The sequence below is a fragment of the Dunckerocampus dactyliophorus genome, chromosome 14 (genome assembly GCF_027744805.1).
Source record: "Dunckerocampus dactyliophorus isolate RoL2022-P2 chromosome 14, RoL_Ddac_1.1, whole genome shotgun sequence".
Taxonomy (NCBI): Eukaryota; Metazoa; Chordata; class Actinopteri; order Syngnathiformes; family Syngnathidae; genus Dunckerocampus; species Dunckerocampus dactyliophorus.
In genome coordinates, this window is record NC_072832.1 from 7,532,654 (window position 1) to 7,557,704 (window position 25,051).

General features: G+C 41.2%; 1 protein-coding gene across 5 annotated transcripts in view; it reads left to right on the forward strand.

Moving 5' to 3' along the window:
- The first annotated feature begins 284 nt into the window (after positions 1-284).
- LOC129194443 (Kv channel-interacting protein 2-like) overlaps positions 285-25,051 on the forward strand; it is a 128,878-nt gene continuing 104,111 nt past the window's right edge. For 2 of the 5 annotated variants that reach the window (XR_008573762.1, XM_054799718.1), the window contains exon 1: positions 285-768. Coding sequence is in view for 3 of the 5 variants with exons in the window: in XM_054799718.1 (XP_054655693.1) it covers positions 696-768 (73 nt within the window). In the remaining 2 variants the exon portion in view is untranslated. The remainder of the gene's footprint in view (positions 769-25,051) is intronic. The other 3 variants (XM_054799711.1, XM_054799719.1, XM_054799713.1) reach the window with 3 other exon arrangements.

Genomic DNA, 25,051 nt, shown 5'->3' on the forward strand with positions numbered 1-25,051 from the left:
TTTTATGATGGCGCCGATGGAATTGATTCTTTCTACTTCCATCAGGAAAAAATTTAATCCAACAACCTGGACTTCAGTGGCTCCTCTCTGTATACTGCACATGAATATATAGTAGAAAGTGTGACATAATGTTGGGAAATATAGTGTCATTAGACAGATTGCTTGACAGATTGTGAGCAAATGTCATAGTCAGGGGGCAGCAAATGGTGATGAAGAAGGCAGCGAGAGACAAGGAAGCTTCCTAGAGACTCCAGAGAGTATTTATAGATCCCATGTAGTCACCTCTGGAGCTCCTGATGAAGTGGAGAACACCGTGAGGGTGCTCTTCAATTCATTTCTTGTTTCTTTCTGTGGCAATCGTCTTATTCTTGTAGATTTGTGGGCTCCAATCGTCCAGTGAGCGACTCTTTTATCCTTTTTTGGACGCTGTCGCTGTGCTTGTGCGTCCATTTCTTTGTGTGTGCGCGCGCGCAATGCTCGTGTGCGAGGACGTAGACGCGCACACGGCTCACTGATTCTGCAGCAGGACGCCGGGATTACCACTTGATGTTGTTGGCTCCCTTTGCTCTATGGCACGGCAGATGTGGCTTGTTAACAGGTGTATGCACTTCATTTAAAAGAAACCCAAACATTCTGCGTGAGACAGCTAGACCTGTCAACAGTTCTTCAGTCCAGCGCACTCGGAGGAACAAAAAATGAAGAACAAAAACCGCGAGCAAAGCTTGACCCATTCCCGGGAGCTGGACGGTTCTTACGACCCACTGACGGGTGAGTCCTCCGGGCTCTTCGGGCCATCGTGTGCTGGGTCAAAGATTCAATATGGAGACATGCTTCTCGCTCCATCTAACTAACTTCAGGGGGATACACGCTCTTACAAGTTCCCATTAAGTTATTTAAAAATGACTGATGGGCTTTGTATTACATTTCTGTTATTGTTAACTGAGAAAATGTGCTATTTTCACTAAATACTTATATATGATAATATATGCTTGCCCGTAATGAAATCTTTTTTGTAACAAAAAAAATATAATCCAGCAATGATGTTCACAGAAAGGTGGCTCCAGGCTCAACACTCCGGCAATATTGTTAAGAAGTACAGTTAATCAAGCAAAATAATTCACTTTTCTAACCTAAGGGACCCCATTCCACCCACTTTCTATTAGTCTGTGTTTGTACTGTATACAGCCATGCAATATTTACAGATAATATAGTTCTTTTTTTGTTTAAAATACTTAATTGTTCACTTCCTGTTTTTAAAGGCAGCCAGCTGGCTTTTAAAGGACCCCTATTTGTTCTTAAAATAATGTGTCCCTAAAGCCTTTTTATGAGCTCCAAAACATGAGAAAAATCCATAATCTCCCTCAAATCTTTGCTCCCCTTTTGAGAGAAGAGGCGCTCAAACGGTCGCTTTTGAGGGAAAAATCTCTTTCCTCCGCTTCAGGCTCGCCCTTAGCTAGTGCAAACCTTCATGGTCGACAGCTTTGTATAAAAAGTAGGCTTCGTTACACATCTTAAAATGAAGCCTCAGCTACAGACGTGGGAGGTGTACGTTTAATCATTTTGTTTTCCTTCAGCAAACGGACAAACCTGGCATGATGTTGCTGTTAAAATATGAGTGTAATGTCAACGCTGTAGCTCACATGCTAGTGTTTCTAATGTTTGCGTCCTCCCGTCCCACTCCTTCATGTGACGTATGTGATACATTAAGCCTATTATGTTGGACAAGTGTAGAGTTAGTGTTTATGTAAAAAGTAAAAAATACAGAATAGCACATATTGGGGCCACAGATGCTGTTGGGGAAAGGTGTGGACAAACACAGCTCATTAGCATTAAAGCTACAGACACACAAAATGACGTGTTCCTAGTAGGGCTTACGAAAAGCATTTTTGAACTGTCTAAATTCTGGCATCAGGGATAAATTTCAGGCCAGGACACTTTCTATACAATACACTATTGTGGTCCTTTCAAGACTTATTAAAAAAAAAAAAAAAGTATGACATGGGATCTTTGACTAATTGCACAACATAATCATCAAATATGCAACAATGTCCAACACTTAAAAGAATGCCTATTCCTAGATTTTAGCTCCTAAAGTTAACCATTTAACATATGTTTAAAATAAGGGTGTGGAGGATGGACACATATTGAATCTATGAGCGACAATGTTGCATGTGTGTGTTTGTGTGCTGTTGGTATCTGTGAGAATGATAGCTGTGATTGCTGCTCACCTGGTTCAGTGGGGGAGACCACGCTAAGTGAATTGATACCTGGCATTGCCTTTTAGACAGACAGATACTTCTCCTGCTTTGGCTTTACACATTTGACCAATTACGAGAAGCTTTTGTTTGTGGACTATAAATTACAGTTCATTTAGAAATCGTGTGCTGGGAAATGCTGTTAATGTTGTAATTTGCATGGTAACATTTCTTGCACAACTGCATAAATTTGAATGCTTGAGACCAATAATTTTGTAACATAATGATGGATATTAGTTGTCAACAGTGGTGATGCATTTGTGCACAATTTTATATGAGTTTTATATGAGTATATGAGTGTAAAATGCTGCGTATTTGATGTTTGTGTCTAAGTGTAACAAAGTAACAGTACTCATGGGATGAGGGAGTCAGGTTATTGCCGTTTCAAGACTCATTTAATGCCATGCCATATGAGCCAACCTGTGCATCCCACGTTCCCCAAATGAGCTGGCGTCTCTCCCAGGATGTTTTCCTCACTTCACATGCGGCCTCCTGAGGTCTTAGCTCCCTGCTAATGTGGTCTCTGTTTATGTGTCAGCTGCCTCAGTAACATTCCCGCCTTATGCCTGAACGCACCTCTGGCTTTGCAGAGCGATGACATGTGCCCGTCCAGACAGCTGTGTTCCCCTTATCTCCATGGGGACAATGTTATCTAAGGCTATGGACTTAAAAGCTATTTTTTCTTGTGTCTCTGTACTCAGAAATGGACAACGAATGGGTGAATTTTCCACTTTTTGTAGACGTAGTATCAGAGCTGTAACAGTTGTCGGACTCTGTATGTGTAAGGGTATTCCACAAAGCCAGGATCTAAGTATGAACATTCACGCCAGAGACTCACGTCTCCCTACATGTTGTTGCTGTCCGACATGTAAACCGTGGTCAAATAACAATAAAAACTCCCACAGAAAACACATCTCATTCGCCCTAGGTTAGTAACAATTTAGAATTAGGTGATATATACAGATAAAATGTACAGCTTACATGTACGCCTGCTAAAAAAGCCCATCATTTTTACATGTTTATGTGTTTGTTTATTAGATTAATCACAGTTTTCTAATTAATTAATCATAATTAATCACTATTTGGAACTATGCCTGAAATATGCCTATTCTGACTGTATTTTTTTTAAGAGAACCATCATTTAAGTGAAATGACAGCACAGGATATGTATTTGTATGTATTATATTGGTGTGTGCTAGCGCTCCGTTGCATTCAAGATACATCACCATTTTGGAGCATGTTGTGACAATTCCTGGTAAGTTTAAAGCATTTTTAGTGATAGATATACTTGATATTGCGATATACATTAAAGTGATGCTTTATTTTATTATGCAAATTGGTTCGGGAGTAAGTTTCAAAATTGCTTGCTGTGTCACGCTTCAGGAGACTGACCCAAAAATGTCAAACTTGTTTTTTTCAAAACCTTTGACTTAAAACTCATTTATTTACTTATACAAAGTGCAAATCAAGCATTCATTAAAAAAATACATGAGAGCATTTTTAAAAAATATTATAATTGAGATTTCAGTCAATACCAAAATGTGATATTTCGTTACAAGTGATTGATAATAATACCCACTTCCTGTTTATTTAGACCACACATACACCTCTAGTAAAAATGTTGTGATGTTCGGCGTGTCCGTGAATGCACCTTGCGGTCGTGTAGTGACAATGAGGAAGTGTCGTTCCGATGATGAGTGGACTAGAGATGAGTTGGAGACACACATATGGTGTTGAAATTGCCCTGCTGTGGATGTGTTCAGGTGAGAATAAAGTTAAAAAACAACTTCAGAAGCTGCGTGACTCTGCGGGGACGTTACACTGTAACTCTGTAACGTGTGTCGTCATAACAGAGAAGCGTGGCTTGCCATGATGTGCAAGCGTTAATTAATTACCGCCGATAACGCGTTATTTTTGACGGACCGAGTCTTTACGCTTCACTGATGATGTTTTTTTTTGTCAAACGTTGAGATCTTACCCTTTTTTCGGCGGTCCTTGAATGCACGCTTCTGTGCTGTGACTGCCTGCACTGTGACGCCGATTTTGTAATTAAAATATGTAAGTGAGGCATTTTTAAGACCTTTAAACCTGGATTGTGCATTTAACATTTAGCTTGTTAGCTTCCGTTGCTAGTGAACAATGGCAATTGAAGAGAGAGGGTCTGGAGCTGAATGGAATGATAAAATCCGAACAGTCACTTTTATTGTAAATGTTGACGTGAAATCAGAGGGGAAGGTCACAGAGAGGCTAAGTTGTTGCTATGCTAAGTAGCTTGCTATGCTAGTGGCGGCCGTGTGTTATGCCACTCTAGTGATCCCGTAGCCTGCGCAATGTGATGTAAACAAAGAATAATGTCACGTCAACAAGGCTCTAGTAATGTTAAAACCTGCATTTAGAAAGTCATAAACAGGTTTTCTGTGCTCTAGCTACGAAAATATTCTGTTTATTAATATTGAATCCTACTTCGTGGAAATTCACTTATCACGGTCGGGTCTGGAACCAATTAATATCAATAAATGAGGGACGACTGTACTATCTTAAGGCATTTTTAATGACACAAAAGGTGTGCTTTGATGTAGGGTTCTGCTAGTGTTTTGTGACAGTCGAGTGTGTGGGCCGCTGGAACCGTGTGGGTGAGTTGCGATTCTCTCGTCTATTGTTAAGGGAGTATTCCAAAGTCAAGGCTCGACAACAAACGCAAACAAACATGACAAAGAAGAAGCAATAAGAGCTGCGTGTGAGGTTACATTTCTGAATTGGATGGGATGTTGACCAGGCCTTACCCGTCTATCTTTGAAGTCTGCACAGTGTTCAGTTTAGGTTCTGGATGTCCACAACAAACAGCGACACATACAGGACATTTGGAACTGTTTGTGACTCTTCAAAGAAGATGCTGACAATCAAGCAGCTACTATGTATGAGACGCGAGAGTCAAGATTTATTGACAATTTGTAGCATTTCTGCTTCTTTTGTTGCATTTTTGTCCTAATATTCAAGAGCCAGTGTATGTTACGTACTGTGACAGGTGCTTTTCTGCTGAGGCACACACTAAAAAGCTATACGGCACAAGAATACTTGTGAGAATGGATTATTAAGTGGGTTTTTGTGTGGGAAGGAGAGCTTCAGGTGAGTCATTCTTGCTTGCAAGCAACTTGTGTGTGTGTGTGTGTGCTCTCACAGCTAACCTGTGTTACTTAAAGGCAGCGTGGGTGTTCTCAAATCAACGTTCAAGTGAAATGTAACCCTCTAGAAATAATCCCTCTCAGCCTGCTACATTGTGCCTGTGGATCGTTCCACTGTGTGTGTGTGTGTGTGTGTGTGTGGTAGCCTGGCTGGCATTCCCTGTTGTGTTTGAGCGCTCCGGCTGAGAGATGAGAGGTAATTATAGAAGTGAGGTGCAGTAATCTCCTCTTCTACCTCACAAACCACACAAAGGGATCATATCACCTACACAGAATGAATGAGTTGATATGCATACACGCATGCACACACTATTACCGCTGTTTCAATTGGGCCATTCAAAGTTATTTCCTGTCCATTTAACCAAGAGATGAACCTACTCACTGACTCATGCATTGCTCCTTAGCTAGAATCATACTTGCAGTTTACAATATTGGACTCAAACTGCTTTCCAGGCCAAACTTAGCTCGTCGCAGATTGAATGTGTTTGTGACCCGTGTGATTATCTCCAGGCTTCCCACACTTTTTGAGGTTCACTTCAGCTCGTCGCTCTTATAAGTGGCACGCTGATGGCGAGGAGGGGAAATGAGAAATGGAATTGACTTTGTCACCCTCATTCTGTGTTTGTGTCATTTATATAGAAAGCAACCGGGGGGGAAAAGCAGGCTTTTGTTTGAAAGGGTCAACTGATAGTGGGTATAATTATCCAATCGCCTCAACATTAAACATTTAAATGCGCCATTAAGTGCAGAACTGTACATTATTGATATCTGATGCTGCTTACTGCTGCTCTATACTGCACTCTGACAGATAATGCATATCACAGCCCTTCTAGTTCAACCGTCGTCTTATATTCACAGGTTTTGTCATTACAGCTTGTTGCATCGCCATAATTCCAGCTCATGTATCACCACTATCTAAAATATTTACACCCCTCCCTGAGGATGTTTGCATGTGGAAAAGGTAACGTTGGCTTTAATTGCCCATCTCCAGTTTCCGTTGCTATCCACCCCCAAATGTCTCAGCTATATTTTGAAATAATCCCAATGACAGTCCCCCACTTGTGCTGCACTCTAATTTGCTCTTCTTCACACTCCTCCCCCTCACCCTGCCTCCATCCTCACAAATAAGATTATATAATGCTAATGTACACTCACTAGCCACAACATGAGCAATGTAATGAGATCCAATACAAGAGCTGATGCTGTCGGAGAGCTATTAATTGAACGTTATTTATTATTGTGGTTGTGGTTTGCAGTGGTGTAGAACTGCACTCCATCATAGTTGATATTTTGGTTACCGCTTTACACCTCAACATTAAACATTGTTAAATTATTACACTTAGAGCTTCATTTTCTCAGTCCTCCACTTGACGTTTTTGCTTCTTCCGTCGTCCGTCGGCCATCTCCTCCCTTCCACCTCCACATGTCTTGTCAGACAACAGTGGGAGCGTAGATGAATGGAACTGGATGCCAAGATCAATGCTAACGAGTTTTCATTTTTTGACCTAAACCACAATGGGCCAGGCGATCGTTAATTAAAATGAGCCCCCGTTTGACCTCTCGCTATGTCCCCTTCACCTCTTCTATGTTAATGTAAAAGTGGAAAGGCTTCCAGGAGGGGGGGGGGAGGAGGTGAGTAAAGGTTAAAGGTAGAGAATGGGGATGGACAGTTTAGGACAGGAGACCAGGAAAGGTCAGTACTATAGTAGAAGTACTTTTATGTTAGTATTTTTCCCTTACAAAATAATGTAAATTACTCTGATCCAGACTCACACTATCACCGTAAGTGTAATTAAGTGTACAAGTGGTATTTTAAGCAGCATTTTGACTGTCATACAAGTGCAAAAATAAGTTAAACGCTGTATAATAAAAGCAAAGAAGTCAGAAAGAAGAAGTCTTTCAGTCTCGCGCATGTAAAAACTGCACTGTCAGACATTTTAGTCGTCTGATGATTTGCGGAGTGGCGGTGTCACTGACAGTGTTTCAGAGCCTGATGTCACTTGGGGTGGGGGGCTTCGCCTGTCCTGTCACTTATAACATTGGATTTGCAGGAGAAGACGATTTTCTGCCCAATAACTTGTTGGGAGTGCTTTTCCCATTAGACTGACAGTCGCTCATCAGTATGTGGAGGAGGAAGGATCAGTAAACAAGCCAAACAATGTTTGTGTGTGTGTGTGTGTGTGTGTGTGTGTGTGTGTGTGTGTGTGTGTGTGTGTGTGTGTGTGTGTGTGTGTGTGTGTGTGTGTGTGTGCAGCTATGTAGGACGCCACTCAGACCGACTCTGTGTGGGTATGAGGCAGAGAGAGAGAGAGAGTCCTCTGTCATCATGGTTTAGCTGCATGTGTCACATCTGAGAGGCAGAATTGAAGGTGAATACTGTCGGTATGGAGGACGCTTGAAGGGCAAGCATACCGATTGATAGAGTGGCTCCATGGATGGCTCCATGTCTGTTTGAAGACCTTCTTCAGGCTGCTTTGGATAGTAGAAAAGGGTGCAGCATGTGTAGCATATTGACTGCACACACTGAGGATTCCTCAGTAACAGCGTCGGCGTGATTGACAGCACAGAAGTGAGTGACGAGGGAGAGGTGGAGGTGATTAGAGGAACCCCGGGGTTTGGCCCTGTCACAATCCTAAAGAAACACACAAGGGCTTTGAGCTTGATGCACTGCTGCTCTTGCAATCAGTCAGCTGGCTCTGACACGGGCTCTAGACAGCAGCAGCAGCACAGGTTGGCACACAAAGACATCCAAGAACGCACACACAGTGATGCAGGTGTGAAATGGACAAACATCTGGTCGATATGTTGTTTCCAAGAGGACCCAGCGTCTCACTCATAAAGCAATCAACCCACAGTTAAAAGAGATTTATTGTTGTTTTATTGATTAGTGGTGAAAAAAGTGGTGCAACAATCATTTTGGTAAACAACGTAATTATTGTTTTACTGATTAGGAGTAAAAAAAAAAAAAAACAACAACTTTGGCCTTGTATAATAAATAGCTTTCTTTCCATCGAGTGGTAAAGTTTGGTTCACTTCAGTATAGTTTACACTTTAATGTGTTTCCATTATAAATGGTCCCAGTAGTTGACAGTAATGCTCAAATGAGCTGCCAACCCACATTAAATCCTAAAGAGGAAGAAGAAGAAGGAAAGAGTATTGGCGTTACAATGTACTGTATATGATGCCACCAATGACGCCTTCCAGAAGCAAGGGACAGAAACAGGGTGGATAGAGAAGACAGTTGAAATGTATTTTTTGATTGTTTAGCAGTAATCCAGTAGAATTGTGAGGAAATGTCAATGTTTATTTTGCAAGTATATTTCGGTGTTTCGGTGTTAAATTTTCTACTTTTGCCTAAGGTCGGGCATCGAGAATCGATGGGAACCGGGACTAACATTCCTATTCTCCCGGGATTGTTCATTTAAAAAAAATTCCGATGCCTACGTTCAGTGATTGAGAAGCCCGACCGGAAAAAATGGCCGCATTCTCCAACAGGATATTTGTCATTGTCTTTTCATGAGGTTTTCAAAAATAGAACATGTACTCCTATGTAAAGAGACTTCCAAACATTTATACATTTTTAAGTTCAATGGTTTCATATTTGGTTTCATATTTTTTCATATTTCACTGGTTAAAATAGCCCTGTGAGAAATTCATAGTAATAAAATTCATAGACATTTCATCCAAGAACTTTGGTTAGCGCCCTGGTTTAAACCATGCAAACTTTTATGACCCTACCTCTGAAAAGAATCGGAATTGAGAATTGTTAGGAACCGGAAACAAAATGATGAATCGGAACCGGAATCGCTCAAATTCAAATCATGCCCAACCCGACAGCCACTGTTCGTTAGTCTGGAGCCTTGTTGAAGGCTTGAATTGATCTCACAACAGGCACAATAATAATAATAATAACAACGGACGCTACTGTTGCGGCCATAATCCAGCTAAAACTCAACTCTGAACCTGTGACGTCACTTCCTGTCCACGCGTCCAGAACACATTTAATCCAACACACACAAGCACAAGTTTTATTTATGTCTTAAATGGCGTATTTTCTCTGATTATATCTCCTATATTGGGTAATGTGAGTGCAAAGGTGACTATATAGGTGTTATTTCATGTGCAGAGGGCACTAATAATGTTAAAACCTGTATTTACAAGATCATAAACAGGTTATTTATGCTCTAATTATGAAAATATTCCATTTATAAATAAGGAATCCTACTTCACAGAAATTCACTCATCACGGTCGGGCCTGGAACCAATTATCCGCGGTAAATGAGGGATTACTGTAAACCCCAAAACTACTGCAGTGGTGTCTGCAGGCGCTCCATTTGATCCTAAGCATTTACCACAAAAACTTTAAGAACATTGAAATCTCAAAAGATTAAACTTTTTTTTTTTTTTTTGCACCCGCTTGAAAAACAAGGGAGATTGATTAAAGGCCGCACTAAAGGTGACAACTCTATGAAGTTGCAAGAATACTGAATGGTGGACTTTTTCGCTGTGGAATATAGACTTATTGTCCATAACATTAGGTACGCCGGGACAATTAAATGAAGTTCAATATAGCTTCTTAACCTACAGTACATGTATTAGAAACACATATTAGTAGGATGCAGCGTGGCAAACTATAACATATTCATTGTTATTTGTAAAGGCAGAATACCCGTCTGAAGCAGCTCTTGTATTGGACCTCAGTAGATTATGTGGGAGTACCTAAATTAAATGCCAGCACACAGAAAAAAACAATATTCAGAGATTGTATTCACAGGAGATGTTAGATGGAGAGCAGAGGACCACTACTTTATAAGAACCATTAACTACATTTCCTGATTGACATAAAATTGAGCATCCTTAGCCCTGCCCTGGCAGGTATTCCATTGTTCTGGCTTGCATTCTCTTCCACCACCCTGTTGGGGGGCATTTTGTGACAGCTTTGTCTCCTCTTTGTCCCCGGAGAGATGCTGATGTCAGCCAAATCACAGCACAGCTAAACAAGAGGACAAGGTAAAAGGAAACGGAGCAGATTGCATTTCAGAGGCGACCGTACGGTTCAAGGTATCCAGTTTGTATGACAGAACAATAAATTGGGAGATGCCGAAGTGCTCAGACGGGGGATTTTTGCATCCACTGTGTCCCGACGTGACTGTAGATGGAGCTTGTACTTCCCTCAGACCTCACATGACTGAAATTTGTCTTTTAAAAATCCATCCACTCCCCAGCTATCTTCTCCTGGCACCACCTAGTAATGGGATTATTCACGTGGCAACTTGAGTTTTATGAGAGTTGATGGAGTCCAGTAATCAACATGAACGCACGCACTCGCACGCACGCACACACACACACACACACACACACACACGCACGCACATACTGTACAAAGAAAGAAGTTTAATGACAGTGCAGCAACCACTTACATTGCCAGCAATGGTAATTAGTAATTACCGTATTGACCCACATATAAGATGACTCCTCTTTTTCAAGACACTTTTTTGGACAAAATGAATCTGTTTTGAATATCAGTGAAATAACAACTGGAATATTCCAATAAAAACAGATACCTTTTTTTTTTTTTTGCTTTTGGCCAATTAATAGATAACTCAGCTATGCTGATTTTGACAATTTTCTTAAAATTACCATCATAACTCCTCCTTTTGTTATTTGATAACTTGCTAACAATCTTTGAGACACTTTTCCAGCGGTCCTCTGTGTTGCCAGGTAAGGAAGAAAAGCTCTGACTCACTTGCGGAAAAGTTGTTTGACGCCACTTGTTAGTTTAATGAATCTAACCGTATAACCGTATGTAAGACAACTTGTCTTTTTTTTAGACTTTCAGACGAGGATAAATAATGCCGTCATAGATTCAATATGGCTAAGTAATATTCTGGTTACTGTTGATGTAGCTGCACCGCATTATGTTCCAGCCACAAAATAAGTAGGTATGGGTACCTTTTCAAATTTTAAACCCAGACTCAACGGTACCAATTTTTGATACTCTTGTGTATGTTTAAGTGGTAATAAATTGTCATTTCATAATTTTTTACATTTATTTTCTATTTAAGATATTTGTCTCTCAATAATGGGCTGCAAAGAGACTGAATGACTCATAGGGGGATTCGCTCACTCCGTTCATTCCACCCAGGTGTTGAAACAGATGCACGGAGCGAACCCTCTTGTCATCCAGCCTCTTTGTTTGGAGAGAAGAGGAAAAGAAACACGCATGCACATATCGAGGCAGGCAAAATTATCGAGTTTGTTTGTATTTACCGTGCGGTTAATTGATTTATTGATTATCGTGGCAGGCCTAGTTGTGGTACTTCTGAGAGGCGTAGAAAGAAATCGCCATTGTGGTAGATTGAGTTCACTATTTAAATGCTAACCTTCTACTATGTAGTTAATTATTTTAAATTGCTGGATTACATGTCAGTGACATCTAAATTGTTTTATATGGACATTCCAGGCTTACTCTACTAAATAAAGTGTTACTAAAGATGTTGGTTGTGAATGTTCTTACTAACATACTTTTAATACTATCTACCCACCTGTTGTTGTTGTTGTTGTTGTATTATTATCACTGACTAACAAAAGACACACACATCATTTTCAGGCTATTTGAATTCATTTTGAATACAAAAATGAAGTTTGGTGGTTTGGTTTGGTTAAAATATGGCTGTTAGGTTGTTTCTACCCACCGGGATGCGTCTAGTCATCATGTCATGTATTAAAAGTGTCTACTTCCAGATCATTAACATTTATTAAACAGGTAGGTTTTATTGTATCCATGTACTTAAAAATATGAATTATTTCATCTTCTGTAGGTGTAATTTGTCTCCTTGTTGGTGTAAACATTGTCCCCCTCCCTCTGGCTTTGTCTTCTTTTCTTGTGAATTTAATATTGTCAAGAGCGGCGGCATGACATTCCACGAAGACTGACGTTTATGTCCCGAAACATGGTACCTTTTTCATTTTACGTGAATCGGTGCTCGGTGGTGTTGCTCAAGCATTACCTTTGCCATGTTGGCTCTAATTAGATTGTGCAGCGTACCCAATGTTGTAGCATATACAGCATTATGCTGTATATGCGGTGCAGACAAAGACCTTCAGTGTTGAAAAAGAACACTTGAGCTTCCTTAGCTGAAGTGAAATATTGTTTTGCCAAGTTGGCAGGCTAATATGGGTGCTGCTATTTATGTCCATGCAAGAGCTGTGAGGATGTGGAGGATTATGCTGCAATTTATTGCAAGTCAGAAGCTTCAAATCTAATCCACCACACAGTTCATCTGCAAATTGCTTTGCTTATTAAGATTTAAAACTTTTGTAAAAAAAAAAAAATCCAGGGTAATTCTGCTGTCAGTTATAGTTGGAGTCAACACAACTCAACAGAACGACATGATTTTGGTGAACCATTTAACTTGATGTAGATTTTGCACTTGGTGTTCCAAGTGCCTTGAATTTTGCCCTGCTTTCTTAGGTTTCTCGGTGATGTCCGTGTTGAGTTTTGATGTAGAAGTTTGCACAGTTCAGCTTGCTTCTCTGCTTCAGCATTTCCGCCTTGTTTTTGTTTTTGTCGATGCGTTTTATGACGACGACAGGTGTGGTGTTGTTATTCCTGACAAACATTATGTATCGATGTTGTTGACATTCACATCCACCCTTTTGATTGCGGAAAGTCGGCCACCTGTTGAAGCAACTTAATCTTGTTGTCCTCTGTTATCAGCCTAGCTGGCATGAGATCTGTGTGTAATCAGAAGCCCGGTCACAATCACATCGTTCATGTGCATAGACTGTTTCAAATCATCAATTCTGCACGTCATTCGCAATATAATACGATCCGTGTCGATCGCTTTTCCTTCCAGCTCATTAATTTGTTCACAAAGTGATGTATTTTCATTCATGTCGTTATGCTGTTAATAGAAATCAATGCTAACTACAGTAATGCAGAGTTGGATCATGAAGTGATGACGCGTAACTATGCTAGAGCACCGTCCATGACAAATTCAGACAAACTGTATGTAAGAGGTGAGTATGGGATGTAAACGTGATTTTTGGTGCTGATCCAAATTTGGATTGTTGGGCATTGGTGGAGGTCTGTGCTCTTGTGCCTTTTTATTACTTCATTGCTTGTCTGTCAAGCACGGTGTCCTAGTGGTTAGCATGCTGGCCACACAGTCAGGAGATCGGGAGGATCCGGGTTAGAATCTCCATTTGGGCATCTGAGTTTGCATGTTCTCTTGCATGCGTGCGTGGGTTTTCTCCGGGTACTCCAGCTTCCTCCCACATTCCAAAAACATGCATGTTAGGTTAACTCACTGCTTCTCAAATAGTGGGGCGGGCCCCCCTTGGAGTGGCGCTTGGGGGGGTGGGAAAATATTTCTGTCCCCCAGTGGGCGCATGACAGAAAATAATTGAGAACCACTGGATTAATTGGAGACTCTAAATTGTCCATTGGTTGTTTGTCTATATGTGCCCTGCAATTGGCTGGCGACCAGTCTAGGGTGTACCCCGCCTCTCACCCAAAGTCAGCTGGGATAGGCTCCAGCATACTACTGCAACCCTAGTGAGGACAAGTGGCATAGAAAATGGATGGATGGATGGCTTGTCTGTCACATCAAGATAGCTGAAGTTGCTGATAATAAAACACTCCACTTTCATTGTAGGAGCTTTTTATGTCAGATTTAAGAGATTATAAATTATATCGAAGTCCTGATGGCTATCTGATCATCATAGGTTGAAGTTATTTCTGACTTCTCGCTCAAGCTCAGTTTCAAACCAGTGTTCTTCAAATGTTGCAGGCGCTAAGCGGAAGAAAATAATTTATATCTAAAACGCTGCTTCAACCACCCTGGACAAATAAAACTGTTTGTCGCGGTAAATATCATCTTGCCTAATAGCTTGCACTTGTTCCGTTTTAAATATATATGTTTTTAAACTGAGAAAGTGATATTTTATTCATATTTGTTTTCATTCCTGGGAGTCCTGCACTTACCAGAAAAGTTTCTGCATAAAACTTTTTCACAGTTGAGATTGTTGTTTTTCAGTCTCCTGCTTTTGGGCTATGCTATCACTGATCTCCTTGGAATATGAATAGTCAGACACATTCTTTGGAGTATTAGGTGGAATGGCTATAGTACAAATTTTGTCGATTATACTGAATTGAATTGATTGTTTATTCATCGTGACTTGAAGCAGTTGCAGCTTAAAGGAGAACTGCGCTTTTTGAATTTTGCTCATCATACACAATCCCGACATGGGATGTAGCAAAATATGATGATATAATTCAATTCAGCGGAGTCTTGTATAAAAAGCTACAAACCTTAACCCATATAATTCAATAAATGAAGCTTACATACGGCACTGTGTAGATAGTGTCCGAAGCAAGCCAGTCTATTCCAGTTGTTCAGGGCAGCTGCTTTTCACAACAGTAGATCCACTGTCAGTAGTGACACATCATCTAAGTCCCACTGCTGGAGAAACTCCTTCAACTCAATTGCGATCTTTTTCACCTGTGTTCCTCCGGGGAAAAAAAGAACTTTTCTGGAGACAGGACGACTTCAAAGGACTGTGAGGCTAATATATGGTTGAGTCGGTCGGCTACTCCTCATGTCTGTACTACATCTGCTCTATTGAAACCAAACCGCTTCCATATTTCAGAGGTACCTCCGCATTTAGCAACAATTTCTTTGTCTATAGTCTCCGCTTTCATACAAAATATTTTTACACCAGCGGCTCTCATATAAGAATAATGCTTGCAGACGTCAGTATATTATGAAAACTAGGCTGCCCTTACACACAATTGCAGTGTCAGTGAAATAACGTTGCCGGGGACATTGCATCTGGGTTCCAAAGTGTGCAACAAAGCATGAAAGCCCTGATTCTTGACAGCTGAATACGGCTGAAAATCCTTTGCAATAAAAGTTGCGATTGACTTTGTGATTCGCTTCGCCGTTTCCGAGTTGGGTGGCAAATTAGTTATCACCTGCTCGATGGTTCTCTGGTTGGCAGCAGCTTCAGCTGGCTGTTTTCCTCCTGATTCGGGTGGAAACGTGCTATGTGGTTTCTGAGATTTCTCAGAAAATATTATTCTTGTCTCGCTCATTTTTACCTTCAACGACATGAGCGCCAAAGTGCTTCCAGCGGGTGCGGGTCGGAGTTTACGCTCAGCCATTCTGGTAGCGTCTTACACTTAGGTGCACCACCATAAACTGTCCGGGCGGCACTTCCGCTTTCTGTTTTTTGTTCCTTTTCTTTAGTTCCGTCAGCATCGATTACTGACATTTATGAATCGATTAATAATGTCCACATCGCGATGCATCTTTTCCCCAACCCTAATTTAAACATGGTGTGATTTTTAACATCCTAAAGGAAGAAGAATAGTACATACAGAAGTATGAAGTTTGTGGCTTCAGCATAATTTACTCCCAAGTTTCTGCTGAAGGTGAATTAAGGTGAGCATTTGCACACATACAAAGATACGCACACAGACTCATTAAGGAGCTAATGATTATTAATGAGGCCAGTGTAACGTTTCTCCATTGAAATATGAGCTTGTTGTTTCCCTCCTGCGTCCTGATGAGTGCTGTATTTTGTCATGTGAGCAGACGTAATAGTAGCGTATTACACTACTCACTGTGTACTCGTTTCGTTTTTAAATACATTCTTACAAACTTGTTTAAAGGTCATGTACTGTATGTTGTAGTTTTTTTTGCTGACATCCCCAAGACAAGATGTGGTGGTTGTTTTAGTTTGAGAGCTTTAATGTGCTTTGTAAATCCAAACAGCCGATATCAATTTCTCTCTCCTCGACCTTTGACCTCACCTGGCCCCAAGTGAAGTAAGGTGGTTTACTAGACGTGGATGCAAAATTGATAGTTTCACCTTCAGTTCTCACGCTTGGGTGCCCACAAATTAAAGTCCGAAAAAGATGTACAAAACTTGTCATGCACAAGTTATCCGTGGTGGCACAGAAACAGGGAAGTAGAATACAACCATACTCATTGCGCATTTGAAGCAGCATCACAAAAACATGCGGTTCCAGAGCCCCGGGTTGAGGACTACTGGGCTAGACGAACATTACAGTAGATTAATGCATGATACAGTTTATAAACAAGATTGGAAAATATAATGTTTAATGTTAAGTTGTACCAAAGTTTGGTTTGGAATGTTTATTTTTACACTTGAAAACATGTTCTGATGGTAACTGTTTAAATCTTGAACTAATCAATTAAATGTTCTTTATTTCCCATGAAAAAACATGTTTAGAAATCCAGAAAAAAATGGAGGTCAACCAGCATCCTGGAAGATATTGTGTTCAACCTTTAACATCAACACTCTATTATCTTATTCTAGTTATGCTGCAGCATAAAACTAAAACAACTTATCTCATATCTCTCAAAGTGTTTGTGGAAAAACATGCAGTCTCATGTGAGCAGGGCAACCGGCCAGATACAAGCGCCGCCAAGCACGCGGACGCGCCTTTTAAGCAACAGCGGTTTAATAAGCTGACAAGTGATCCTGTAGGTCAGTTCTATCATGAAAAATGAAATGACCTCATACTTGGAAGAAGCTGCTGTCATCTGCTCGTGGGCTTTTTTACTCATCGCTGCTTGTTGGGCTGTGATCAAAGTCCAGGTTTTATGGAGTCATGTAGCATCATTTAGTGATTAGTGGATGCCGTAGCTCTAGTATGCTGCAGTGCAATTCTCCAGCACTGTATACGATAAACCACAAACATGAGTGTGATTAACTCCGCTGCTGACAGACGTTTTTGCTTTTATTTGTGTAGCAAGCACAACTGAAAAACGACTGTTTTTGAAAAATATTTGTGGAGATGTGCAGCATGGGCTGAGGAAGAAAACATTTTTTTGTCGTAGAAATGGAGAGTACATCTGTGAGGTTTCCACAGAAGACCGTTCAGATGGTGTGGGTGTACCCAATGTTAGCGTTATTAGGTGTGATACTTTAAGTGCAAGACTTCTTTCTCAAAATCACCAGTTCCTTCGATGATTTGGAGCTATTGTGACGTATGATGTCATCTTATGTAACACATTGGAGAGTGAGATTTACACTGGCTGACCTGTAGAATTACAGGTTTGTCAGATGAAACGTGTTAATAAAACGTCAGCTTCTGCCAGTACTCTCCCTTGTTCAAAAACGCGACCAAACACATGGGAGAAGATGCACACTCCGTACAGAGAGGTCAGAGTTCAGGTTCTTATCCAGAACCACCTGGCTGTGAGGTAGTGATGTGTGGATCGATACTGAAATATCCATACCGCAGATACCAAACCTTTATGCTCGAAAATCGATTCTCAAATTAAGATATCGATTGATACCTTGACACTTCAGTCATTTGAGGTAACGTAGCCTATATCACTAACAGGAACACAGCTGAACGTAACTACATTATTGATATCCTGTCTTAAATGATACGCCGTCGGTGGGAACTACTTTTTCTTCCTCCTGGGTAAGTGTGTGATGTATAAGTCAGTTGGGAAATGATGGCCGATCATGCAGAGAGCCATGTGCGAGTTATAGGGGTGTCACGAGACATCCAACTCACAAGACGAGACGATACATGAGATTGGGTCGACAGAGGAGTGTGTCCAAGCTCTGCCTTCTTGGTTCTGTCGCTGCAAGGGTTAGGCTGTGTTGTGGAGAGGTTCATGCAGCTTTCAGACCGCCATCAAACTGAAAGTGCACGGCGGTACGTCTGTGTAGGCTCTCAGTCGTACAGGAGTTGTCCATCGAGGAAAGGGCTTCTTGAGACGTCATCTGTACTTCTGTGAAGAAGGTGTCGGGCGGTACTTATGTGCGAGCGGCGGGTGCTTCAAGGAAGAAACACTTTCTGACGTTCACTATTAATGCGCACCGCTACTCTCAAAATATAGCGACCATGTCGCTAAATTGTCAACACAGACCTCGTGTACGTATGAGGTATTTTTACGAAGCGAAACCAGTGATCGCTCTAGCTTGTAAAGTTGGCGCTCGGCCAAATGTAAGCGTAAATGGAACTGCTCAGTGATTAACGGTGCAGACAAGTCCGAACATCTGCATAGGCTGAGCTGACAAATCTTAAGTGACTCTGATTGAAATGTAGAATTACCACAGCTTCTGCTTGGACATTCAACACGGTGACAGCTGTTCGACTCTGATGGGGAAAAATAACGGCCACACGGCACTCGTTGGCACTGATGCTGGCAACACCGAGGTAGGTTGGATTGCGAGGTGTTGCATAGGAGCAATGCCAAATCTCGTCACAGGAGACCCCGCGACACCCCTAGCGAATCGTGAATTAGTTTTCATTCTTGTAGTCGTTCTTCTTAATAATGAATCATTATTGTAATAGTTGTATTATTTTACTGATTTACTTTTTTATTGTTTTAAACACCATTTTCACATGTTATATGATTTTGTCCTGTTTTTTCTGTTGTTGCATATTAGCTTGGCTATATTGTAAATCATACTGCAAGCTCAATATACTTAAGAAGACTCTGATTTATGGTATTCTTTACCCTATGAGCTGTGCTACGATTTGAAATACACTACTTTTTAACATTTACCACACACATTCTGTGTGTTTGCAGTATTTGTATGGGATTTGGCCTGGGGACCTTGTCTAGTTAATGACTGATGAAGTCAGTGTTTGGGGGGCCCCCTAGTGGCCACGAGGCCCGAAGTCACTTAGGTCCTATACTCGTATTCTGCTGTGCTGGCATTGAACCCTTATACATGTTAAAAGAAGGTATATTTAGTATGATTGATTGCACTTTCCATCGTCGTTTGAGTAGTCAGTATTTACCAGACTACCAGCTAAACAATCCCTCATGTGATAATATTGCTTGTGTCCCTAGAGAGTTTATGAACTGAAAAAAAGAGAAAAATCTATCATCTGCCTTACTTGTTTGCTCCACTTTTCAGAGAAGACACACTCAGTCGCTTTTGAAGTTTGGGCTTTTCATGACATCATGAAAGAAAAACCTGCTTCCTCATGGACGCGATGCAGCCTCTGAGCCACCTCAAGCGAGATTAACCCATCCATACATCCATCGATTTTTTTTTTTTTTTCCATGGGTATGCTGGAGCCTATCCCAGCTGTGTTCTGGCGAGACACAGGGCACACCCTGGACTTGTCGCCAGTCAGTCGCAGGCTAGATAAACCCGTCTTGTGTATATGCCCAGCACTTCACAGAGGACAGCTTTGGACAAAAAAACAAAAGAGGCTTCGCAACATATCTTAAAATAAAGCTTGGCAGTTTGATCATTGTCTTCAGCAAAGAGGCTAACCTAGCATGATGTTGCTGTTTAAAATGTGAGTGTGGTGTTAGCACCGAAGCTCACATAGCTATGCTAGTGTTGTAATGTTTGTCTTCTCCTGTCCCACTCTTTCATGTCTATTACATTGCGACACGTGAAGAGTTACAGTGCGTATGTAAAAAGTGGATAAAGTGCACAATAGCGCTTCTTGGAGACACACTCTGTCGGAGGCGTGGACAAACACAGCTCATTAGCATTAAAGCTACAGACACACAAAACGGTGTTTTCTCATTAGGGCTTATTAAAATCACTTTTAAACTGTCGAACTTCCCACAGCAAGGCTCGATTTTGGCCAGCACACTTCCAATACACCACTGTGGGACCTCTGACACTTTGGACTATTTATGAAAAATAATACAATATGGGACCTTTAAGTCGAGACCTTAAAACCGTGTTCGTTATTATTTTGGGGACTGACTTATTGTAGTGAATGTAGAATGGAGGTTTACCCTCTTTTTGTTTTACACATGCAACATGGATGCGACTGCATCTGCTTACTTATTCCACTCATCTCCTTCTCCTACTTCTGTTTCCTTTAAGGAAAGACAATTACAGGGAAAAGCTGTCGACAGATTCCTTGTGTGTGTAAATGTGTGTGTGTTTGTGTGTGTGCCACTTCAGCGCATGCAGAGAGAGAACAGACAGCAAAGTTGAGGAGTCCGCAAAGGCTGCCTCTCCTGCTTTGCTGTCTTTCCTGCAGTTGAGATAAATTGGTCCCCTCCATGTCTGTGTTTCTTCCCAGCTCTCTGAGTCATAACTTTGAGTTAGACAGACGCTCTAAAGATAGAATGGAAATACAAGGAAGACGTGCTAGCTGCTGCCACAATCCTAAAGAACAATGATTGGTAATTTGTGTTTCTTGTAATGGCTCCCAACTGTGGCGAGATCAGCTCCCGCTGCTGGTTTTTAATTATCCAAGATGTTCAACTTTTTCGCCACTGCAAATATACTGTAATCAGCCTTTGTCACAAGTATTGTATGAAATGGATCTTGCTGACTTATCAATAGCATAATTAGCTACGAATGTCAATTGTGTCATGCATGGTTTGAGAAAAGTGAAGAAAGAAATAAAAAAACCAACAGTATGAAAGGTATTTAAAGCATATCATAGCAGTCATCAGTGACCATGTATGTATGCCCCCGAGCGGATGGTTAAAAACAACAACAAAACAAGTTAAAATCCTCCAGCGTTTGTCATACATGACCTCAATTTACCACACAAGAGCTCACAAGATGTCAAAGGATTAACTTTGCTTGTGAGTTTTGTTTTTCATGGCCTCTATATGACATTTATTTTGAAAATTTATAACTTTTATTATTCTGTTTTTACACCTTTCTACCTTCTGAACCTGCTGCAACTAAACTAAACTGAAACAACTAAAAGCACAGCATACAGTAAATGTGAAGTATTAACATTCACACACATACCAATGCGACATTTATTGGTTTTAAAAAAATATATCTTTTTTTGCATTTTTAAAAACTATTTTGACTCTTTTCTACTTTCTGTACCTGCTAGACCTAATTTATTTTTAGTATCGAGTCAAGTGCAAGATATTTATTTTTTTAAGTCTATATTTTTTTCATTTTCTAAACCTTTTTTTTTTTTTTTTTTTACAATGTTCTACTTTCTGTACCTCCTAGTCCTAATTTATTTTTTGTGTCTACAAAAATGCTAAATAAATATTAAGTGTTGATATTCACACACATACAGATGTGACACTTTTTAAAAAAATTAAAAAGCCCATATTTTTATGCATTTTTTTTTTTACCTATTTTTACACCTTTCAACCTCTGTACATGCTACACCTAAGTTATTTTTAGTATCTAAAAAAAGTGCTCTAAGTGTGTATTAATTAAAGTATTAATTTTCACACATATACAGATGCAACACTTTCTCCCTTGTGGAGCTGCAAGACTTCATTTATTTTTATTGTCTACAAAAGCACTAGAGAAATGTGAAATACTACTATTGATGCGTAGATGTGACATATTTTCTTTATTCTCTTGGAATCTACTTGAAATCTACTTCAATGGAATACTGTACTATTAGTGGTATAAAAAGGCTCGATTCCCCTTAATTCTAAGGTTTGCTGTCTGTTTCCACGTCTCTCTGGTGCATTTGAATGAATACGAGCTTTGGAATCAGAGTGAAGATGTAGAGAAATGGGCATAAGTGCTATTTTGGCACAAAAACAAAGTTTTGAACGTTAAACGTTTTAAGGATTTGAGGAGCTTGTAACGCCGCTGATGTGAACACGCCGACTGTCTGGACTGTAAATCCACCTTCCTCTCATCGCATCGCTTTCTTCTCTGCTGAATGTGCAGTCTGCATTGTGGCACAGGCAACAGTGAATCTCTGACAATAATCCTCTCTTCTTCTTCTGTCAGCCCTCAGCCTGAACAAATGTTATGTGTCACAAGAGGACATATGCTGTGTCGGAGTGTAGCTTCCTACTCGACTCACAGGCTGTGGGGCGATGGTTAAACATACTGCTAAGGTGTTCAGCGCTTCTAATGATGCATTGTCAGCTTCACTGAGGGCAGAGGAGAGTTCAGCTGCATCATCCACCCGCTGACCTGTTAAGATGCTTCTAGGATTATTTTTTTTCCTCAAGATTATTTTCATCCACAAACAAAAGATGGTGGAGGAGCGCAAGGTGTAACTTCCACCAGATCCACCAGTGATGTCATCATGGACGAGTGGAAGAGGATTTCAGTAACAACATGTGCAGCTCTGGTGAATTCCATGCCCAAGAAGATTAAGACAGTGCTTGGAAGTAATAGTGCTCTCTGTAAATATTCACACCAAGGACACAGTTTAGACGTGTTCACAGTGAGGCATACTCACCTGTGTTGCCAGCTATTTAGAAAAGAATGGCTGTACGTTGACTTATTTGCAGTGGATAGTAAGTCTATGCTCAGTGGCTCAGCGACTCATTGTACTCCTGGATCCTGGACTTCCTCAGCAACAGACCCCAGAATGTCAGGATTAAGGACCACATCTCCTCCACCCTCATCCTGAACATCGGTATTCCACAGAGATGTGTCCTCAGCCCCCTTTTCTACTTTCTCTTCACCCATGACTGTTCTCCTCTTCACCCCACTATCATCACGTTCGCGGACGACAACACCATCATCGGCTTGATCAGCGGCAACGACGAATCAGCCTACAGAGAGGAGGTCCAGCATCTGCAGTGATGGTGTCACAACAACAACCTGAACCTCCACACCGAAAAGACCAAGGTGATGGCTATGGACTTCAGGAGAACTTGGCGAACAGAGCACCGCGCCCTCTTATCGATGGAGAAGAGGTAGAGGGGGTCCACATCTTTGCAGATTGCATATCACACATCAGGTGAGGAGGGCCCAACAAAGGCTGAACTTCCCCAGGAACCTGTGTCATGCTCAGCTACTCACAAACTTCTACCGTTCCACCATCAAGAGCCTCCTGGTTCAGCTGCTGCACGGCACAGGACAGGAAGGATCGGCAACGGTTTGTGAGAGCAGCAGAGCGAGTGATGGGGACCACGCTGCCCCCCGTCCAGACTGAGTCAGAAGGACAGAAAGCTCACCAGCGCCCCCTCACATCTTCTCCCCGCTTCCCTCAGGCAGACAATACAGGACACTGACAACCGGAACTAACAGACTCAAAAACCGTTTTATATCCTCAAGCCGTCAAATGTCTCCTCCCTCCCCCCAGAGGGAATATCACATATACACTTACAAGAGCAATTTTCACTTATAACAATGTGCAATAACACATAATGTGCAATATAACTCACAATGTGCAATGCAATTTGACTCTTTCTTGGATACTTTTATGCCTCCACACTTTTTTATCATTGAAATGCCATACTGTGTTTTAAATATTTAAGATGTGTCATTTAGATTTTAGACTGTACTTTTTCATTTCGATTCATGTTTAGTGATTTATTGCCACACGGTTTCTGAGTGGTTGGCATGTTGGCCACACAGTCAGGAGATCGGGAAGATGTGGGTTTGACTCTCCGTTTGGGCATCTCTGTGTGGAGTTTGCATGTTGTCCCCGTGCGTGTGTGGGTTTTCTCCGGTTTCCTTCCACATTAAAAAAACAAACATGCATGTAAGTTTAATTGGCTCCAGTATACCCCTGCGACCCTAATTAGGATAAACGCCATAGAAAATGGATGGATAGTGATTTATGCTGCAATGGAGAGACTACCAGACAGTTTTTCATTGTGTACTCTGTGACCGTGACAATCAAGTTCTATTCTATTCTATTCTATTCTATTCTATTCTATTCTATTCTATTCTATTCTATCTGTACTGCTTCACAAGCTGTACACTGGCTAGTACAGTTTGCTAGTCAGTTTCATTTCTATAGTATTGTCCCTTGATAAGATATAAAATGCTTGCTGAAATGTGACTGTACTCATGTTAATGGGATACTGTATGTGCATATTTCCAAGTGATTCAGGTGGCAGGTTATCAAAAACATACAGCATGTACATGTACAGTTGGTTGTGAATATGTACACATGGGTGTCTATATGAGATATAAAGTGTGAATACACACTGCGCCCCCTTACACTGACATTCCTCTCCATGAGCACACATCCATATGAGCAACAGAATGATTTCAAAAGTAGCATTTGTTGCATGGACGCACATTCTGAAAGAGGCTCATTACTATCCCTGCGCCAGCCATATAAAAGTGTGACATTTCTGAGCAAATACCTTCCTCTTTCCCCATCCTATTCCTGATGGCCGCCTGTTTGTCTTATCGCCCTCTGCCAGCTGTGGTGAGGTTGGGATTGGGGGCTCGGGTGGGAGAGAAGGGACGTGTGAGGGTTCGGAGGTGTGTGTTTCTCTTCCCTACTCATGGTGAAATTGAAGGACTCACACAGTGATTTGGCACACTTCCCACACACTCGTCTTTCCAGTTTGCATGGCAGCACACAGAGACATTGGGAGAGAACATCCCGATTTCCATGGTTGCAACTTGTGTGCAACTATGAGGCAACATAATAACATTAAAGTAAAACATTGTCTGACTTTGACTCTTCTTCGCCCGATGTTTGCCCCTCCTTGTCTGCGAGCCAATTATCCTTGCTTACTCTTCTCCGAACGAGTATCTTCAAAGCTATCTGGCAACCGCAAGGAGCACCAGTGCCAACGTTGTTCGTGCGAGAAAGCAAAGGTCAAGTCGGCTGCTGGAAGACTGTGTGGCCAGCAGCACTGGAAACTGCTGATGTACATTGTTTTGTAAGTAGTATAATATAATTTGGCCATGGTCCTCCTGGAGGGTTCTCCTTCT